General features: G+C 40.4%; 1 protein-coding gene across 8 annotated transcripts in view; it reads right to left on the bottom strand.

Moving 5' to 3' along the window:
* The window catches only part of FHOD3 (formin homology 2 domain containing 3), a 525,593-nt gene that overhangs the window by 457,765 nt on the left and 46,164 nt on the right, over positions 1–21,664 (bottom strand). For all 8 annotated transcript variants that reach the window (XM_036884979.2, XM_036884980.2, XM_036884981.2 and 5 more), the window contains exon 2: positions 802–908. In XM_036884979.2, the coding sequence (XP_036740874.2) occupies positions 802–908 (107 nt within the window). The remainder of the gene's footprint in view (positions 1–801; positions 909–21,664) is intronic.

The following is a 21,664-nucleotide window of genomic DNA, read 5'->3' as shown; positions in this document are numbered from 1 at the left end:
AGGCAAGGGAGCTTCGAAACAACTTTTGGGGAGGTCCCTGAGCACCAGATTAAGATAGCTGAGCATTATTTGGAAAGCAACAGGGAACCTCTGAAAGTTTCTAAGGAGGAAGGTGATGAAATCAGAGATATACTTGGTTCTGGGATGGATGAGGGATAGACAAAGAGGCAAGTGGTCCCCATAAGAAGGCTATTTCAATAATCTAACAAATGTACAAATGGATGATTATATGTGTATAATCCTACAGTGATTTCACTTTCTGTACACATCTCTGATTTTTTTTAAGTCCTTCCTTATTCAGACTCATAGCAATCAGAAGTAATAAGCGATTAACCATATAAGCTAAAAATTCCTTTGGTGTTAATTAACATAATTAATAATTATTTTCTCCACTGTAATGAGCTCAAAAGATGATACAGTATAAAATGATCTACTAGGTCATCTGCCCAAGGAAGATAAATATTTAGGAAGATATCATTAAAAACAGTGTTTAAAATAGTTGTCAATCCCACTCAAATCTGGAAAATATTAATTTATTTCATTTTTTAAAAACTTAGAGTGTACTTTGTACTTAACTAAACCATACCAGAAATTTTCCTATGCCTGAGTAGCCTTGTCAAGAAGAATGGCTCAAAATGCAAAAGGTTATTGCTGGTGAGTCACCTGAATCTCCCTTCTTTTGTGTGAAAGTGAGTAAAGAGGTCAAAGCTATAGTGGATTCTCCAAAGTATTTTAAGCCCTCAATGTACCCCATTTCTTGAAAGGTGAGGACCAGTCAGCTGAGACAATTGTCACTCTTACCCAGCGTCACCCTGGAAGCCTTCTAACTCGTCCCGTTGCTCTGCCAGGGTAGCTTCCAAGTCCAGGTAGGTGCCGTTGTGGGAGAGCTGCAGCGTGCAGTCGTCGAGCTGCAAGAGAAAGAGCCTGTTAGCACAGCCTGCTCCTGGGATGGAGGCTTTGCATGGAGAAATCGCTTTAGGTTGCCCTCATTTGTTTCTTAAAGTCAAGCATTATTCCAAAATTCAGATCATACCTGGAAGAGTGGTGTGTTAGTATAAACAGATTGGAAGCAAAATGCATAATGAGTAGCCAGCAATGACACCTATTAAGGGAGTCACGTCGACAGGACCCAGTGGACGTGGGCAGGGGAGAAGGAACCCTCTAGGCACTGAACCACATCACTTTCCTCTCTGGGGGGATCCAGAAAAAGCCATGGATTGGAGTGGAAACCAGGATCACAATGCCAAGGTGACTATAAATTAAGAGTCACAGCATTTTAAAGGTAGATTTGGTGGGGAAAATACACTGTTTCCTTTGATTCAGTAAGAAGCTCATTTATTCAGATTCTATGGACAAACCTGGCACACTACAATTAATAGTTGCCTGATAAACATTTTTACAATTGAACTGAAAGAAACATTCTCCATCTGAATAGCAACATATCCAGATTGCAATTTACCAAAGAGGACATTAGGCCTCTTTGTTACTAGTCTCATTTTTTTAATTTATTTAACAAATACTTATATGTTGCTAATTAAGTTCCATGCATAATCCTAAGCATTTTATGTTACATTATTTGATTCTTACACAAGCCCTATTAATTTCTACTGTTATCCCCATTTTACAGATGAGAAAACTAAGGAACAGAGATTTACTTGCCCAGTGTCACATGTGGTCAATGGTGGAGCTGGGATTTGGATACTGGCAATTTGATTCAAGGTCATGCTCTCAACACTATGCTCTGCATCCTCTCTATGGCTAGAGACCTATAAAGGTCTTGAAAATATCATGCTTGGAGAATGCAGCTTGTGTCATCTGGGTGCTCTGGTGAGGCCAAGGCAATGCCATGTATTTGCCAACCCCCTTCCCTTTCCTCTTGGGCAAAGAGACCACAAAACCCAGCATTGTAGTTGGGCTATAGCCACATAACTGAGTTCTGACTGATGGAATATCCATGAAAATAAAGGTGGCTCCCAGCAGACCTGGCCATAACACACCTCACAACTGTGTACCTTTCTTTTCTTGCCTGTGGCTGGATACAGAGGAGTCAGAGCAGGACTCTGAAGTCTAGAAACCAACAGAGCCCTGGAGAGAAGGAGCTCAGGTTCCTAAATCAATGCACAGGAGGGAGCATTTTGCTGCCCAGTATCAATTGACCCACCTGGATGGTGACAAGAGCAAGACATTGTCCTCTGCTGTGTTAAGGCATTAAGATTTTGAGGTTGCTACAACAGCCAGCATTACATGACATTTAGAATGATTGAGACACTTAAATCACAGGAAAATAATTTTACCTAAGTTTAACATTACGAGGAAATCCAAATGTATAACCTCATATTTGATTTCTCAGGGTGTATGTGTGGCTCTTATTATTCATCTCTTTGGTGAGTTAAGGCTTTTACTCCAAAATGACAGAAGATTAGGGAAAAGTGGAGGCAAATGTATGACTACTTTAAAACGTCTAGATAAATGCCAGATAATCTTCCCACTGTAAGTGAGATTTCAAACAAGGAATTAGTCTCTTTTGATAGGAGTGCTTTGCTTATACTCGGCAAGAAAAATGTAGACCGTCAAGTTATCTAGAGTCAGCATCTATAACAGGCTATTAACTCTTGTAGAGACTCCACAAGTCCTTGTTTCTGGTTATCCTCAACAGAATGAAAGGAATTTGTTTTTAACTATTTGTAAGAAATACCTACTTAAATTGTTCAAAGGAATTAATCCTATTTGATTCACTTGTTTTATTTCTCTAACAACAAACTGCTCCTCATAACTACTAAAGGCATGCTAGTGGGGTTCAGCATTCTTGACTGGCATTTTATACAGATAGATCATCTGATCTGAGAAAGCATTTAAACCCAGAGTTTAATGACCAAACTCACTACTGTTGTGTCAGAAATATGCCAAGGGTTTTAGGGAAACACACAGGGGAGCTGCCTCCTCCAGTCTGAGGAAGAAGCAGACAGGAAGGATTTCCTGCAGAAGTCATGTCCTGGGCCAAGGGTCTCCTGCAAACTGAAATTAGATTTTACAATTCCTAGGTGGAAAATTCCATTCGAAACTGGACCTGTTAACATGTATGCCGGACCATGTGCACAGCTGGAAACCACTGCAGCTCTTCCTTAACTCCACTGCAGCTCTTTAACTCCTCCTGACATTATTAACTAATAAAGCTTACTTGATCTGTTCTGTTGATAGTATCAACACCTTTGCTTATTTTCAGTCCCACATATAATCAACAGACCAGAAGATGGGGATAATGGAAGCCTTTAAGCCATAACAATTTCCTTTGCCTCAGCCCTGGAAATATGTGAGCCCAGAGAAAGAAACTTTTGGATAAAAAGCTTCTGCTTCTCCTCAAGGGGATCTGAGTCATTCTGAGGCTGTGGTTCACACTCGGGCCAGACAGACAGAACCAAGTCGAGGAGGAAGCACTGCTCTGGTGTGCAGAGAGGCAGAATATGCACACGTGTGGGAGATAAATATTCCCACCATAGCCAATTTCAAGCTGCCAATCTGAAATCACTGAGCATGGAGTAGGAAAGAGGTACATAGCAGCAAACCAGGATGTAGTGTTTTTATCTTACAGATATAAGAGATGTAGAAAACCTCAAAAGCAATAAAATGCAATAAAACAATTAGGAGGGGACATGCTTTGACCACTTATTACCTTTGCTTTTAACATACTTTTACATACTTAAAAAATTTCATTTTTATTAATGGCTATATTCAACAACTGGCTCACAAAATTCCCAAAAATATATCAGTTGGCCTTCTCAAGCCACCCAAGCCAGCTCTAGCACACACTGATTCTACACACACCCCTTCATTAATTTAAGGCACCTAACATGGAGATAGCAGGGACTTCTTCCTGGCTTCCCGTCCTCACCACCCCTACCCAGCTCTGTGCTCTCTCCCAAGTTGGGGCAGAGGTGGAATTACTGGTGGCCAGTAGATGCAGCCCAGTCCTTCTGGCAACATGGCTGTTCTGCACATCATCTCCATTCCAAGCCTTCCAATCTTATTCTCAGCAGGCTGAGACAACTATCTGGTTTTCCTCAACACTCACCTGATCCACCAGGTGCCTACCTCAACCTGCTTCCAGCTAGCCCTGAACCACACAGCAAGAAGCTTCACAGTCTCCCAGCCTTCTGGCAACAGAATCCCAAAACCTCAGCAGAATTGCCTGTTCTCATCATTCCTCTACTCACATTCATCATTAACTATCACCATTTCCATAGTCCAATTTAACAAAATCATGTCAGGCCCAGGCACCAAGGAACATATAAATGCTCACGTCCCTGAAAGATCATTTTATTGAGTAAATATGACACACAAACAGAGCACAGAAGAGAATAAAGAGCTGTTTAAACCAGCTGCCAAAATGTGTGCTCTTCATCCTCATCTGGATGCCTTCTCTATAATCAGCAGCCACAGCTTCCCGAGAGTCAAGCATCCTCCTTAAAACAGCCCCAGTCCAGAAGGAAGGCGCCATTACATCCTAAGCCTGTCTCAACCCTGCTCCCCAATTAATAGCTGAGCTATTTGTGCCAGCAAGTTCTTCAACTAAGACAGAAAAGATGTGCCTTTAATCCCTCATCAAGTGTGTGTGGTGTCCTCACCATAGAGCCACAGGAAGGGGGCAGGGTTGGCCACTGCCTCCTTTAGGGAGCCGGGACACATCTGCACAAGGGGGTCCTAACAACACAAGTGGCCTGTGAAGATACCAAAAAAGTCAATCCACACTCCTGTTCCATTTCACAACACAAGCCCCACTGCTTCATCACACCTGACACACATGAGATTAATATTTAAACCATCACATGAGCCAAGGGGTAAGTAGAAAGGGTGTCCCTGCTGGACTGACACATTGAAACAGTAAAATCCCCTAAATATTTTGGGGATCAGCTTTAGGTATCACTTTTATAAACTGATAGGTACACTAAATGAATCATTCGATCATGTCATGGAAAACTAAGTTACAAAAAATGCAACAATATGAGTAGGCAGGAGTGGGGGTTAATTCCAATTGTGCAATTATAATTGATAATATAAAGGAAAATATAAATTATTTCAAAGGAACTATCCAAACTTTGCCTACAGAGTGAAGGACTCAGACACTTCCCTGCCAGACTAGTTCTTGACCAGGAACCTCAATTCTTACGTACACAGAGGCAACCTGATCCCCTCCCTTGGCCTCTCATGTCAACTGTCTTCCTGAATGACTTAAGGGTCCTGGAATTTCCTGACTCCAACAATTTTCACATCAACTCTCTGATCCCCTGGCAGAATGTCCCCTGCACTCCTTTCTTGGCTGTAGGTTCAGTAGCCAGGACACTGCTGGGCACTTCAGGACATAAGACAAAGCAGGAGCGATGTGAGAAGATATCATTACAGGGCTATTATAGAAGTGCGGCCTTTAGGGGAGTTTAGGGGCAGTGGCGTGCAGGAAGACTTCAGATCGGGTTGCAGGCTATAAACCTGCGGCCAGGATTCTGGTTGTGGGGCAGGATGCTCAGGAGGAGTCAGTCACAGATCGAAGTGGAGGACCCTTCCAAATACCCAGATACTGTGTGCCACTCTGCCAAGGTCAAAAAGGGCCATTAAAACAGGCCCTCAATCTCCAGAGATAGAGCCCTCTTCTCCTTCCAGACAGGTTGCACAAGGTCACTCAGTGGTTATTCTGACTGTTCCTACAAAGACAGTGCATTCAAAAAGAAAGGGCAGCCTCACCATCCTGGAAAAAAAAATCCTAAATCAAGGCTAATGCCATGTCTCAGTTTATATATTCTTTTCTTTCCTTAATCCAGTGAAGTTGCATGTTACGGGGTGGTTTAATGATTATCTGGGTTTGGCAGCAGGTCTGCAGTAATCCTTAGTCTAGGCAATAAAATTTCTGTGTAACCCTGGAACCATTTTATAAATATACACAAAGGCTATCCTTTAATTTTGATAACAGGTCAGAAGTGGGAAAACATAAGCTGATTTTTTAAAGAAAAGCCAAAATAAATGTCATTTGCTTTAATCATTTAATTGGTTCCTTCCGTCCATGCATCCACATCCCTTGCAATCTGACTTTGCAGCGCCTTCTCCCAAGAGGTGGATTCTTCCTCTAATCCTTTATTGCTCTGGCCAACACAGTAGCAAATGTGACATGGAAGAGATTTGAGAGATACTTGCTGGTCAGGTCAGTCCTCTCTTGCTGCTCTTGGAACTCTGCCACCACACGAAAAAGCCGGGGTTAGCCAGCCTCTGGGATGCCTGGTTATTCCAGCTGCTCCTGCCAAAGCCTGCCAACTGGCATACTGAGTGAGGCCAGTCTGGATTTGCAAGCCTCCGGATGACCCACCACCTGCCTGGAGACAGACTCAGGAGAGCCCAGCAGATGTCAGTCACACCAGCCCAAACCAGAGGAACAACTCAGTGGACCCAAGATGTGAGTGACGTTTCATAGTCAGTGCTTTAAGTCAGTCTCCTCCTCCCATGAGCCTGCCACCTTGACCCACAGCAGACAGGCAGTCCCCCACAGACTGCAATTTCATACTCAAGTGTTCAGAGCCAGGGATCAGTCGTGGGTGAAAGGCTGGACCCAGCCCTCAGACACCATGTGCATACCTGGCACCGCCCCTCCCTGAAGCCCACGCCCCCACCAGGGACAGAGGACAGCAGCAGTTGCTGGGTGGAAAAGCCCAAAGCTCCAGGAAATAGGAGTGCAGTCAGCTAAGAATCCCTCCCAGGTAGGTGAGGAGGCAGCAGGAAGCAAAACCATGCAGGAGCTGTGGCTCCAGGTCCCCGGAGCAGGTTACACTGTCCCATGGTACTTCACTTACAAAATGCACATTCAGAGATAGAGGTATGAAAACTTCCAAGAGAGCATCTGCAAGCGCAGGGCCCTTCTAATGGCACAGGTTCAGGACTTCAAGCCAGCCCTGTTACTGGCTCAGGAATGAAGCACTGCTATAGGCCCTGTATCTCTCCTGGGCTGGGTTTACTATGGACCCCCAGGGCACCCCACTTCAGGCTCATCCCAGCTCTAAGAGCAGTACAAAGGCAGTCAGCATGTCAGTTCAGCTGGTCAGTTCTAAGGGAGCTACACCTGCTTTCCCCTCAGATGGTGCTTCTCTTGCTAAACAGTCATGACGCCTGTGGCTTCCTTAAACTTTGTAATTCTTTCCTAAGGCAGAGATAAGAAACTGGACTTAGATGACAAGCAGGAGAAGTTGGAAAGAGAGCTTTCCAACAAGCAGTGCCACATGTTCTTTCAAATTTGTAACAAAACCTATACAAAATTCTGGCTCAGCCCAATAGGGCTGAGGTTCCCCCACAAACTATACCCCTGCAAAGGGACAGGGTGGAAGGCATACATGCTATGGCTACCCTCTGACAATTCCTAAGATGGGTAGTGAGGACATGGCATTCATTTCGTTCTCCTTCAAACTATACATACTTTTCATGTTTATTCCTTTGTATGTATTTTACAATAAAAACAATTTCCTACAAAGATGTAATTTTACATATTTTAAAAATACAAGTAATACTTTGTTTTCTTAAGAAAAGACCAAATGAGACTGATTTACATGACATCAGAAGAAAAATAGGTCCTGTTGACTAACTCTGAAAAATCATATTTAAACCTTTAAATCCTTAAGGGCCCATTGAGCCTTGTCAGAACAACAAATACATCGCAGGTACATTCACCAATGTTTTAGGGTATTTTTGAAGATCCATTATATATGGATTATGAACTAATATGAATATATTCACTTGAAAGCAGTTGGATTTTACTTCCTTAAAAACCCTTAATAAGTTATGTTATTTGTGGCCACCAACCTCAGTGAGGGAAGCAATGTCCTGAAATTGATTTAGGCAATTTCCAAATCAAGCCTTAGATTTTGATTTAAGTCAACAAAATTGCGCAGCTCACCAACCTTGGCAAGGGCCTCTGCCAAGGTCTCCAAAGAAGACAAAGGTAGGGTTTCTCCAAGTAAGAGCGTAAACTGAGGAGGTGTAATAATCTGGTAAATATTTGAATTATTGTAAAACACCTGTTTATCATTAAATAAATAACCAAAAATGCATTTAACCTCTTTTGAAAAGGCTGTAATACATACCTATATTTACAGGTACTTTTCCCATTTGCTGTTTCATTTATCCAAATTGAAAAGTAATATCAACCCTAAATTTCAGAATTATTTTTGATCAGTTATCATTCATTCACTCATTCAGATCAATAATCCTTTCCTGTGCCCCTCTGTGCCAGGCACTGTGCCATATCAAATGCCAGGGAGCACTCCAGGCTGTGCATGGGACCAGTCACGAAACAGCTGGTCAGAGTTCAGAGAAATGAAGAGGACAATTAGTCACCTTTGTTTCTGTTCTTGTTTTCATTGGGGAAGGAGTCTGGGGAGCTCAAGTATGGTGGATGCACAAGCCCTGACACAGGAGTCTGAGTCATCAAGACACTGAAAGAAGGCAGGCCAAGGGCTCCAGAGAGGGAAACTTCCTGGCCACAGTAGACTTTAGACTTGATTCTAGGGCAACAAGAAGCCATGAAATGGCTGTAAGCAGATGCATACAGGACCAGCTTTGTAGTGTGGAAAGAGAAGGGAGAGGAAGTCACTGCAGAAATTGGGGACAATTTGAAGGTGGTTTGCACAATAGTGGAAGCAATGGAAATGGAGAAAGGAACAAGGTAATACCAGGAAAAAGAGGGATAGAGAGAAAGGAAAAGTCAGAAGGACTTGGCAATTAATCAGATGTGGAGTTATCCAACTTCAAAAAGTCAAAGCTTGAGTTTCTTGTTTGGATAAATTAGTATTTATTGGTGATACTTTTACAAACATGGGAAACATTAGACAAAAAGCTATTGGGGGCAGGAAGACAGGATAAAATTGGGATTTTTGTTTTTCACAAGTAATGTATAAAACAAGTAGAGATATTGAGTAAAGGAAGAGATTTTGGGGTTTGGGCCTGAATACAGATATGGCAATTGAAACTCCAGAAGTGTGTTGGTATGCCTAAGGATAACAGCTAACTTTGTATGCCTTGAGAACCTGTGGTGCTATCTGCTTTTCATTCCTGATATTGGTCACTTGTGCTTTCTCATTTTTTTCTCTAAGTTTAGGAAATGTCCCTTATTCATTTATTAGTCTTATCAAAGAACCAACTTCTGATTATATTGCTTTTCCAGTATTTCAAGTTTGCTTTTTGTCTTATTAATTTATGTTTTTTGTTACTTCTTTTTACATTCTTTGTGTTTAATATGCTGCTTTTCTCTAATGCCTAAACATTAAGATTTTCAGTCTTTCTTCTTTTCAGTTATGTGCATTTAAGACTATAATTTTCCTCTAAGTAAGGTTTAGCTATAGCCCACAAAATCTGATATGCCCTATTTTCATTATCTTCTGTCCAAAATATTTTCTAAATTCCACTGGGATTTCTTCTTTGACTTAGGAGTTATTTAGAAGTGTATTGTATAATTTCCAAATATTTAGGAACTTTCCAGTATCTTTTTATTGTTGATTTTTAGCTTATTTTCTCTATAGCCAGAAAGTATAGTCTGTATGATTTTAATGCTTTGAAATTTCTTGAAACTCATTCTACGGCCCAGTACGTGGAAAGGATGTGTACTCAACAGCTGCACTATTTATTAAATAGGATTCCCGACCTTCCTCTTTCCTTACTGATTTTGATCTGCTTGTTCTAAAAGGTACATTAAACTCCAACTAGAACTGTATATTTTTCTATTCTTCCTTTTAATTCTGTCAGTATTTTATTTACCTACATAGTTATTTATTTGTATTTCTGAGTTGACTGGCTCTTTTAGCATTAGGAGATTTGCTTCTTACCTCTAGTAATGTTTCTTACCATAAAGATTATGTTATCTGTTGCTAGTACAGCCATACCATTTTCTTTTGGTTAGTGCTGCATAGTTTATCTTCTTCCAGTCTTTTACTTACAAAATCTGGTGTCCATATATTTAAGATCTGTATGTAGATTGTAGCTTTTTTATCCAATCTAACAATCTCAGTTTTATAACTAAAGTATCTAATCAAAGTAACCTAAAGTGATTGTTGATGTTTGGGTTCAAATCTACATTTGGTATTTAATCTGCATGTTCTGGTTTCCTTTTTCTTCCTATCTTGCTGTCTTATGATTTAATTTATTTTGCTTTAGTATCCCATATTTCCTTTCAATTGTTCCATTTAGTCCAAGTTACACTTAGTAATTCTTTTAGTAATTTATGCTACATATAATCACATGGCTTCCTGACTTAGCAGAACCTATTATGAAGTTATCATATCCCAGACAATTTAAGGCCACTAGACTATTTTTGAGATATTGAGAAATGTATTTCAAACCAATGACATAGTATTATTTTTTGAGCAGTAAATATTTATTTAAATTTACCCACATACTTACCTCGCCTTCTCCATTTCATTCCTTGCAACATTTCTGTGCTTCTGTCTGTGAGAATTTTCTTCTGCCTGAATAACTCTCTTTAGTGCCTCTTTAGTGAGAGTTTTCTGGCAAAAATTTCCTCAGTGCCTATTTTCTAGAAACATCTCTATTTCACCTCCATTTTTTTGGTAACAGCTTTATTGAGATATAATTCATATACCATATAATTCACCCATCCAGAGTGTACAATTCCCTGCCTTGTAGTATAGTCACAGAGCTGTGCATCCATCACCACAATTATTTTAGAACATGTCTATCATACCAAAAAGAAACCACATATCCATTAGCAGTAACTCCTCACTTCCACAAAAAACACCCTCTAGCTCCCAGAAACCACTAAGTTACTTTCTGTCTCTATAGATTTGCCTCTTCTACACATTTCATATAAATGGAATCACACAATATGTGGTCTTCATGACTAGCTTCTTTCACTTGGTATAAAGTTTTCAAGGATCATCCATGCTGTAGCATTTATCAGTATTTCACTTCCTTTATTGCTAAATACTATCCATTGATAAACATTGGGTTGTTACAATTTTTTGGCTATTTTGAATAATATCCTTATGAATTTTTGTGTACAGTTTTTGTATAGACATATATTTTCATTTCTGTTGGGTATATATCTATGAGTAGAACTGCTAAATCAACACAGCACCTCTACATTTAACATTTTAAGAAACCTCCTGACTGTTTTCCAAAGCAGTCACATCATTTTACATTCCCACCAGCAATGTATGAGGGGCTCTAATTTCTCCACAACTTCACCAATGTTTGTTTTCTTTTTGATTATAGACATCCTAATGAATGTGAAGTGGTATAGCATGGTTTTGATTTACATTTCCCAGTGGCTAATGACTGTGAGCATCTCTTCAGGTATTCACTGGCCTTTTGTATATCTTCTATGAAGAAATATCTATTCGAATCCTTTGCCCATTTTTCAATTGGGTTGTCCTTTTTTTTGAGCTATAAGAATTCCATATATATTCTGGAATAAGTCCTTTATCAGATACATGATTTGCAAAAACATTTTCCCAATCTATGGATTGTCTTTTCATTTTCTCAATGGTCTTTGAAGCATAAAAGCTTTTAATTTTGGTGAAGTACAACTTACCTATTTTTCTTTCGTTCTTTGTGCTTTTGGCATCATATCACTTTCACTTTGAAGGATATTTTGTTGGGTACAGAATTCTAGATGAGCAGTCATTTTCTTGGAGTACTCACAAACTGTCACTCTTCTGTCTTCTAGCTTGTACAATTTCAGTTGAAACATCAGCTGCCAATCTTATTGTTGTTCTTTTAAAGGTAATCTATTTTTCTCAGGCTGCATTTAATATTTAATTTGTCCTTCATTTCCATCAGTTTTACTATGAAGTGCTTATATGTGGTTTACGTTGTATTTAGTTTGACTGGGGTTTATAGCACTTCTTGAACTTAGGGCTTGATGGCATTTGTTGGTTATAGAAAATCTTAGCTGTTATGTATTCAAATATTCCTTCTGACTCATTCTGACATTCTGGGACTCCAATACATGTACTTTAGACCCATGTCCCACATGCCTGGTATGCTCTTTTCTGCATTTACATTTTTTGCTCTCCATGAATTGATCTTAATATCATCATGAATGAGTCAAAGAAAATGAGACTGAGAAAGAGAAGCTAGAGGGACCAGAGGAAAACCAGCAAAAGGCTGTCCTATAGGCCAAGGGAGGAGATTGTTTCAAGTAGAACATGGTCAACTGAGAGACAAACTATAACAACTTTTGAAAATAACCAGGCCTAGTATTATCAGCTGCTCATCCCTTCAAACAATAAAAATTAAAATCTTTGCTGAGACATAGGTATGTCCAATCTTCACATCCTGTCCTTCTGTAAGCATTCACTGAGCATACACTGTGTCCCAAGTATATCCTGCTTATTTGGCCAGCCAAGGTGATACACTGCAAAACACTCCTAAATAGCTAAACCACATCACCAAATTCATGAAGTTAAAATGGAACACTTAAAAACTAGAGAAACCATGCAAATGTGATAGATAGCTCAGGGTGATTGTCTTTACTATCTTCAAAACTCTTATGAAGATCAGAAGATGGCAGCGTGAGTAGAGCAGCACAAATCTCCTCCCAAAACCACATATATCTATGAAAATATAACAAAGACAACTCTTCCTAGAATAAAGACCAGAGGACACAGGACAATGTCCAGACCACATCCGCACCTGAGAGAACCCAGCGCCTCGCGAAGGGGGTAAGATACAAGCCCCGGCCCCGCGGGAGCCGAGCGCCCCTCCCCCCAGCTCCCGGCGGGAGAAGAGCAGGCAGAGCGGGAGGGAGACGGAGCCCAGGACTGCCGAGCACCCAGCCCCAGCCATCCGGGCCAGAGTGCAGACACAGTGCGTGCGCAGGGGGCCCTGGATACTAGGGAAACAGGGCAGCAAGAATTGTGAGCGGGCACCAGAGGCCGGGCGCCGGAGGACATAAGAAAAGCAAGCGATAAATTTTTTTTTTTTTTTTTTTGCTGTTTTGTTTTGGCGAGCACATTTTGGAAGTCTTAAAGGGATAGGGACCCCAATACTAGGGAAACAGGGCAGCAAGACCGGTGAGCAGATGCCTGAGGTTGGCGCCGGAAAATAAAGAAAAACGAGCGGCCACCTTTTTTTTTTTTAATAAAAAAAATTTTTTTTTTTTGTGGTCATTGTTTTGTTTTGGCGGGTGCTTTTTGGAAGTCTTAAAGTGGCAGGGCGGGTCACTTAATCCAGAGGTAGAGAATCCGGGGATCTCTGGGCACCCTAACCCCTGGGCTGCAGGGAGCAGGGAGGCCCCTTACGGAGATAAATAGCCTCCCAGCAGCTCCTGCTCCAATGCGACTCCACCACTTTGGAGTAGCTGCCCGAGCCAGGCCACGCCCACAGCAACAGCGGAGATTAACTCCATAGCAGCCGGGCAGGAAGCAGAAACCCTGTCTGCGCAGCTGCCCAGCACAAGCCACTAGAGGTCGCTGTTCTCCCAGGAGAGGAGGGCCACAAACCAACAAGAAAGGAAGTCCTTCCAGCCGTCACTCGTCCCAGTTCTGCAGACTATTCCTATCACCATGAAAAGGCAAAGCTACAGGCAGACAAAGATCACAGAGACAACACCAGAGAAGGAGACAGACCTAACCAGTCTTCCTGAAAAAGAATTCAAAATAAGAATCATAAACATGCTGACAGAGATGCAGAGAAATACGCAAGAGAAATGGGATGAAGTCCGGAGGGAGATCACAGATGCCAGAAAGGAGATCGCAGAAATGAAACAAACACTGGAAGGGTTTATAAGCAGAATGGATAGAATGCAAGAGGCCATTGATGGAATTGAAATCAGAGAACAGGAACACATAGAAGCTGACATAGAGAGAGACAAAAGGATCTCCAGGAATGAAACAATATTAAGAGAACCATGTGACCAATCCAAAAGGAACAATATACGTATTATAGGGGTTCCAGAAGAAGAAGAGAGAGGAAAAGAGATGGAAAGTATCTTAGAAGAAATAATTGCTGAAAACTTCCCCAAACTGGGTGAGGAAATAATCGAAGAGACCATGGAAAAACACAGAACCCCCAACAGAAAGGATCCAAGGAGGACAACACCAAGACACATAATAATTAAAATGGCGAAGATCAAGGACAAGGAAAGAGTTTTAAAGGCAGCTAGAGAGAAAAAGGTCACCTTTAAAGGAAAACCCATCAGGCTAACATCAGACTTCTCGACAGAAACCCTACAGGCCAGAAGAGAATGGCATGATATATTTAATACAATGAAACAGAAGGGCCTTGAACTAAGGATACCGTATTCAGCACGACTATCATTCAAATATGATGGTGGGATTAAACAATTCCCAGACAAACAAAAGCCGAGGAAATTTGCTTCCCACAAACCACCTCTACAGAACATCTTACAGGGGACTGCTCTAGATGGGAGCACTCCTAAAAAGAGCACAGAACAGAACACCCAACATATGAAGAAAGGAGGAGAAGGAATAAGAAGGGAGAGAAGAAAAGAATCTCCAGACAGTGTATATAACAGCTCAATAAGCAAGCTAAGTTAGGCAGTAAGATACTAAAGAGGCTAACCTTGAACCTTTGGTAACCACAAATTTAAAGCCTGCAATGGCAATAAGTACATATCTTTCAATAGTCACCCTAAATGTTAATGGACTGAATGCACCTATCAAAAGACACAGAGTAATAGAATGGATAAAAAAGCAAGACCCATCTATATGCTGCTTACAAGAAACTCACCTCAAACCCAAAGACATGTACAGACTAAAAGTCAAGGGATGGAAAAACATATTTCAAGCAAACAACAGTGAGAAGAAAGCAGGGGTTGCAGTACTAATATCAGACAAAATAGACTTCAAAACAAAGAAAGTAACAAGAGATAAAGAAGGACACTACATAATGATAAAGGGCTCAGTCCAACAAGAGGATATAATCTTTCTAAATATATATGCACCCAACACAGGAGCACCAGCATATGTGAAACAGATACTAACAGAACTAAAGGGGGAAATAGACTGCAATGCATTCATTCTAGGAGACTTGAACACACCACTCACCCCAAAGGATAGATCCACCGGGCAGAAAATAAGTAAGGACATGGAAGCACTGAACAACACAGTAGAGCAGATGGACCTAATAGACATCTATAGAACTCTACATCCAAAAGCAATAGGATATACATTCTTCTCAAGTGCACATGGAACATTCTCCAGAATAGACCACATACTAGGCCACAAAAAGAGCCTCAGAAAATTCCAAAAGATTGAAATCCTACCAACCAACTTTTCAGACCACAAAGGCATTAAACTAGAAATAAACTGTTCAAAGAAAGCAAAAAGGCTCACAAACACATGGAGGCTTAACAACACGCTCCTAAATAATCAATGGATCAATGACCAAATCAAAATGGAGATCCAGCAATATATGGAAACAAATGACAACAACAACACTAAGCCCCAACTTCTGCGGGACACAGCAAAAGCAGTCTTAAGAGGAAAGTATATAGCAATCCAAGCATATTTAAAAAAGGAAGAACAATCCCAAATGAATGGTCTAATGTCACAATTATCGAAATTGGAAAAAGAAGAACAGATGAGGCCTAAAGTCAGCAGAAGGAGGGACATAATAAAGATCAGAGAAGAAATAAATAAAATTGAGAGGAATAAAACAAAAGCAAAAATCAATGAAACCAAGAGCTGGTTCTTCGAGAAAATAAACAAAATAGATAAGCCTCTAGCCAGACTTATTAAGAAGAAAAGAGAGTCAACACAAATCAACAGTATCAGAAACGAGAAAGGAAAAATCACGACGGACCCCACAGAAATACAAAGAATCATTAGAGAATACTATGAAAACCTATATGCTAACAAGCTGGGAAACCTAGGAGAAATGGACAACTTCCTAGAAAAATACAACCTTCCAAGACTGACCCAGAAAGAAACAGAAAATCTAAACAGATCAATTACCAGCAACGAAACTGAAGTGGTAATCAAAAAACTACCAAAGAACAAAACCCCCAGGCCAGATGGATTTACCTCAGAATTTTAGCAGACATACAGGGAAGACATAATACCCATTCTCCTTAAAGTTTTCCAAAAAACAGAGGAGGAGGGGATACTCCCAAACTCTTTCTATGAAGCTAACATCACCCTAATACCAAAACCAGGCAAAGACCCCACCAAAAAAGAAAACTACAGACCAATATCCCTGATGAAAGTAGATGCAAAAATACTCAACAAAATATTAGCAAACCGAATTCAAAAATACATCAAAAGGATCATACACCATGACCAAGTGGGATTCATCCCAGGGATGCAAGGATGGTACAACATTCGAAAGTCCATCAACATCATCCACCACATCAACAAAAAGAAAGACAAAAACCACATGATCATCTCCATAGATGCTGAAAAAGCATTTGACAAAGTTCAACATCCATTCATGATAAAAACTCTCAGCAAAATGGGAATAGAGGGCAAGTACCTCAACATAATAAAGGCCGTCTATGATAAACCCACAGCCAACATTATATTGAACAGCGAGAAGCTGAAAGCATTTCCTCTGAGATCGGGAACTAGACAGGGATGCCCACTCTCCCCACTGTTATTTAACATAGTACTGGAGGTCCTAGCCACGGCAATCAGACAAAACAAAAAAATACAAGGAATCCAGATTGGTAAAGAAGAAGTTAAACTGTCACTATTTGCAGATGACATGATACTGTACATAAAAAACCCTAAAGACTCCACCCCAAAACTACTAGAACTGATATCGGAATACAGCAAAGTTGCAGGATACAAAATCAATACATAGAAATCTGTGGCTTTCCTATACACTAACAATGAACCAACAAAAAGAGAAATCAGGAAAACAACTCCATTCACAATTGCATAAAAAAAAATACCTAGGAATAAACCTAACCAAAGAAGTGAAAGACTTATACTCTGAAAACTACAAGTCACTCTTAAGAGAAATTAAAGGGGACACTAACAGATGGAAATTCATCCCATGCTCATGGCTAGGAAGAATTAATATCGTCAAAATGGCCATCCTGCCCAAAGCAATATACAGATTTGATGCAATCCCTATGAAACTACCAGCAACATTCTTCAATGAACTGGAACAAATAATTCAAAAATTCATATGGAAACACCAAAGACCCCGAATAGCCAAAGCAATCCTGAGAAAGAAGAATAAAGTAGGGGGGATCTCACTCCCCAACTTCAAGCTCTACTATAAAGCCATAGTAATCAAGACAATTTGGTACTGGCACAAGAGCAGAGCCACAGAACAATGGAACAGACTAGAGAATCCAGACATTAACTCAGACATATATGGTCAATTAATATTTGATAAAGGAGCCATGGACATACAATGGCGAAATGACAGTCTCTTCAACAGATGGTGCTGGCAAAACTGGACAGCTACATGCAGGAGAATGAAACTGGACCATTGTCTAACCCCATATACAAAAGTAAACTCAAAATGGATCAAAGACCTGAATGTAAGTGATGAAACCATTAAACTCTTGGAAGAAAACATAGGCAAAGACCTCTTAGACATAAACATGAGTGACCTCTTCTTGAACATATCTCCCCGGGCAAGGAAAGCAACAGCAAAAATGAATAAGTGGGACTATATTAAGCTGAAAAGCTTCTGTACAGCAAAAGACACCATCAATAGAACAAAAAGGATCCCTACAGTATGGGAGAATATATTTGAAAATGACACATCTGATAAAGGCTTGACGTCCAGAATATATAAAGAGCTCACACACCTCAACAAACAAAAAGCAAATAACCCAATTAAAAAATGGGCAGAGGAACTGAACAGACAGTTCTTCAAAAAAGAAATACAGATGGCCAACAGACACATGAAAAGATGCTCCACATCGCTAATTATCAGAGAAATGCAAATTAAAACTACCATGAGGTATCACCTCACACCAGTAAGGATGGCTGCCATCCAAAAGACAAACAACAAATGTTGGCGAGGCTGTGGAGAAAGGGGAACCCTCCTACACTGCTGGTGGGAATGTAAGTTAGTTCAATCATTGTGGAAAGCAGTATGGAGGTACATCAAAATGCTCAAAACAGACCTACCATTTGACCCAGGAATTGCACTCCTAGGAATTTACCCTAAGAATGCAGCAATCAAGTATGAGAAAGATCAGTGCACCCCTATGTTTATCACAGCACTATTTACAATAGCCAAGAATTGGAAGCAATCTAAATGTCCATCGATAGATGAATGGATAAAGAAGATGTGGTACTATACGCAATGGAATACTATTCAGCCATAAGAAAAGGGCAAATCCAACCATTTGCAGCAACATGGATGGAGCTGGAGGGTATTATGCTCAGTGAAACAAGCCAAGCAGAGAAAGAGAAATACCAAATGATTTCACTCATCTGTGGAATATAAGAACAAAGGAAAAACTGAAGGAACAAAACAGCAGCAGAATCACAGAACTCAAGAATGGACTGACAGGTACCAAAGGGAAAGGGACTGGGGAGGATGGGTGGGTAGGGAGGGATAAGGGGGGGGAGAAGTAGGGGGGGTATTAAGATTAGCATGCATGGGGGGGGTGGGAGAAAGGGAAGGCTGTACAACACAGAGAAGGCAAGTAGTGATTCTACGACATTTTGCTATGCTGAAGGACAGTGACTGTAAAGGGGTTTATAGGGGGAACCTGGTATAGGGGAGAGCCTAGTAAACATAATATTCGTCATGTAAGTGTAGATTAGTGATACCAAAAAAAAAAAAAAAAAAAGGCAGTTCCTGTGTGGTAACCTCCAATGAGTTCTACACAAGGGTATAAAGGGCATATAAAAGTGAAGGCAAAGGGTCTGTTTGTGTTTATACAGAGGATCAAAGCCTAATTGGGTTACCCCGAAAATGAACTAAGATACAATATGAAAAAGAACTTCCAACATCAGCACTCTCTGGAAGACTCATGCCAGAAGATGATTATCAAAAAACCCCAACAAAGATCCACGCACTGCTACAGCTGTAGATGCACTCATCCCACCAGTTCCTGGACTTGCCATGGGAATGAAGAAGGAGATATCTAAGCTGGCCTGTGCATACAGTAAAACAACAAATTTGACTGGATCTATACTGTTGGAACTCAATCAAGAATTAGGAGAAGTGCAAATTGTAGCACTCCAAAATCTTACATCTACAGACTATTTACTGTTAAAAGAACATAAGGGATGTGAACATTAACCAGGAACGGGTTGTTTTAATTTGTCTGATTTCTCTCAGACTGTTCAAGTTCAGTTGGACAATATCCACCATATCATACATAAGTTTTCACAAATGCCTAAGGTGCCTAACTGGTTTTCTTGGTTTCACTGGAGATGGCTCGTAATTACAGGTATGCTTTGGTTATGTAACTATACTCCTATTACATTAATGTGTGTGCGCAATTTAAGTAGTAGCTTAAAACCTATACATGCTGAAGTTACTCTACAAGAAGATATGTCAAAGAAATAATCAATCTTCCCATGTTTTCTTCCGCCTGCTACTTCTATAGCTTTTCTTCTTCCTTCCTAATTACAACCCTTAAATAGAATTCATGCCTCATATCAAATTTACCGAGTATCATAATTCTTCCAAGTGGTAAAGATACCTCAAGACAAATGCTGGGCATAGAAGCTACAGGGCAAAAATATGCAAAGAAGTGAAAAGCTAACCATTTCAAACAATAAGGGTTCTCTCACTTACCAACTTTACATTTCCCTGTATGGCCCCAGAAGATGACTGGTTAGCCAGAGACGGGTAAGATTCCTCAAGGGAGCAACAACCTAAGACAGGCACAGTCGCAGGGGGGTCATCAGGTGAGAAACTAGGGATCAACAGTGGTGAGGCTTAGAACCTCACCCCCACTGTTCTGAGAGAAATCTTCTGCATACGTGGATGTTTTATTGCCCTTGTCTAGCTTGGATTAACACATAGTCTACAGGCACACACCTGATCATCTACATTTGCTCTCTTACAACACTAAACTAGGTTTTCTACCTTTATCTTGTATCTACCTACCACTTCAGCATTTTATTATAAATAATAATAGTAAAGAGAGAAATGTGGTATCCACATATAAATCAAGTATAAAAATCAAATGAGTATTCATATTTGAACTGACTGTTTATAGTTCATAATGCATGAGCAAAACCGAAAGTTTCTGTGATGACTGCCCTTGTACTGTTCACCATGTAACTTATTTACTATGTAAGAATTTGTTCTCCATGTAAGAACTTGTTTGTTATGCCTTAGAAGATTGGAGACTGACGAAAATTAGGCTTGGGGTGGATTAATGATTGTGCATTGAGCATTGACTCCCCTATACAGAATTTTATTGTTGTTAACAACCATTTGATCAATAAATATGAGAGATGCCCTCACAAACAAACAAACAAAAAAAAAGTACACACTTCCAATTGTAAAATAAATAAGTAACCAGGATGTAATGTATAGCATAAGGAATATAGTCAAAATATTGTAACAACTTGGTATGGTGATAGCTGGTACCTAGAATTATCATGTATATAAATGTTGAATCAGTATGTTGTACACCTGAAACTAATATAATGTAATACTGTGTGTCAACTACCCTTCAATAAAAAATAATTATCTACAAAAAAAAAAAAAACAACTCTTACATAAAATTTACAAGGGGATTTTTATTTCTTTATTCTTCAAAAATCCTTGTTTTTTACATTAATTGAAAGAAAAAGAGTGGGCTGTATAGCACAAAAAATCTCATGAACATATGGAAGACTTTGGATATTATGATCAGAAAGAAGAGTCAGTGAAATGGGAAAAAGAGAAGACCTAGGAGAAGGAGCACATTATTTCCCTAATGTGAGCCACCAATAAGAGAGATCCACTAGAAGAGGATCTAAGAAGAGCATCCTCCAGCCAGGATACATAATTTGCAGGGATCATGCAAAATGAAAATTTAGGCCCTATGTTCAAAGCAGGAATAAAACCCTTATTCCTTTCTTAGCAGCCTTTCTTTTGACCAACAATGGTGTTTTTTTAATCTGCTACTTGCTATTGTGCTTCCTCAGGCTCAAGGATATATTTTGGGCATATGAAGGCCATCACTGGTGCCCACAGTCCCACCACCCACAACTCGGCATCCACGACATGGGCTGGCACATGGTTCCTGCTGGGGCGAGGACAGTGGAAGTCAGTAGTGGGGTGGCTTGGGGTGGGGTAGGGTAGGGCAGGGTGGGGTGCCTGCAGCAGAGAACCTGTCCTGGAGGAGAGGCAGGCAAAACCACATGGGAGCAGAGGTTCCAAGCCCCCAGCATATGCTCCATTGTTGCACCAGCCTTTGCTTAAAAGTCACAAAATCAAAAATAAAATTATTAAATATTTCAAAATTGTGACCACAGAGCATTAATCCCAAGTGCAGGTGTGATAACACTGGTCACACACCCATGAAACCAGTTCTGGGGCCACCACTTAACACTGCCTCTTGGGTTCTGGGCTGTGAGCCAGAACAGGCCAGTTGGTCCACCTGCTCCTCTGATTTGCTTGCATTCCTGTGTGGTAGGGCCTAGAGAACATGACTTGGAGTCACAAGGCCCTATCGCCCAGTGCCTCTGCTATCCCTAAAACAGTGGTTCTTAAACGTTTGTGTGCACAATAACCTTCTGGG

This window comes from Manis pentadactyla, chromosome 6 (assembly GCF_030020395.1).
Source record: "Manis pentadactyla isolate mManPen7 chromosome 6, mManPen7.hap1, whole genome shotgun sequence".
Taxonomy (NCBI): Eukaryota; Metazoa; Chordata; class Mammalia; order Pholidota; family Manidae; genus Manis; species Manis pentadactyla.
This window is presented reverse-complemented; position numbering and strand designations above follow the sequence as displayed.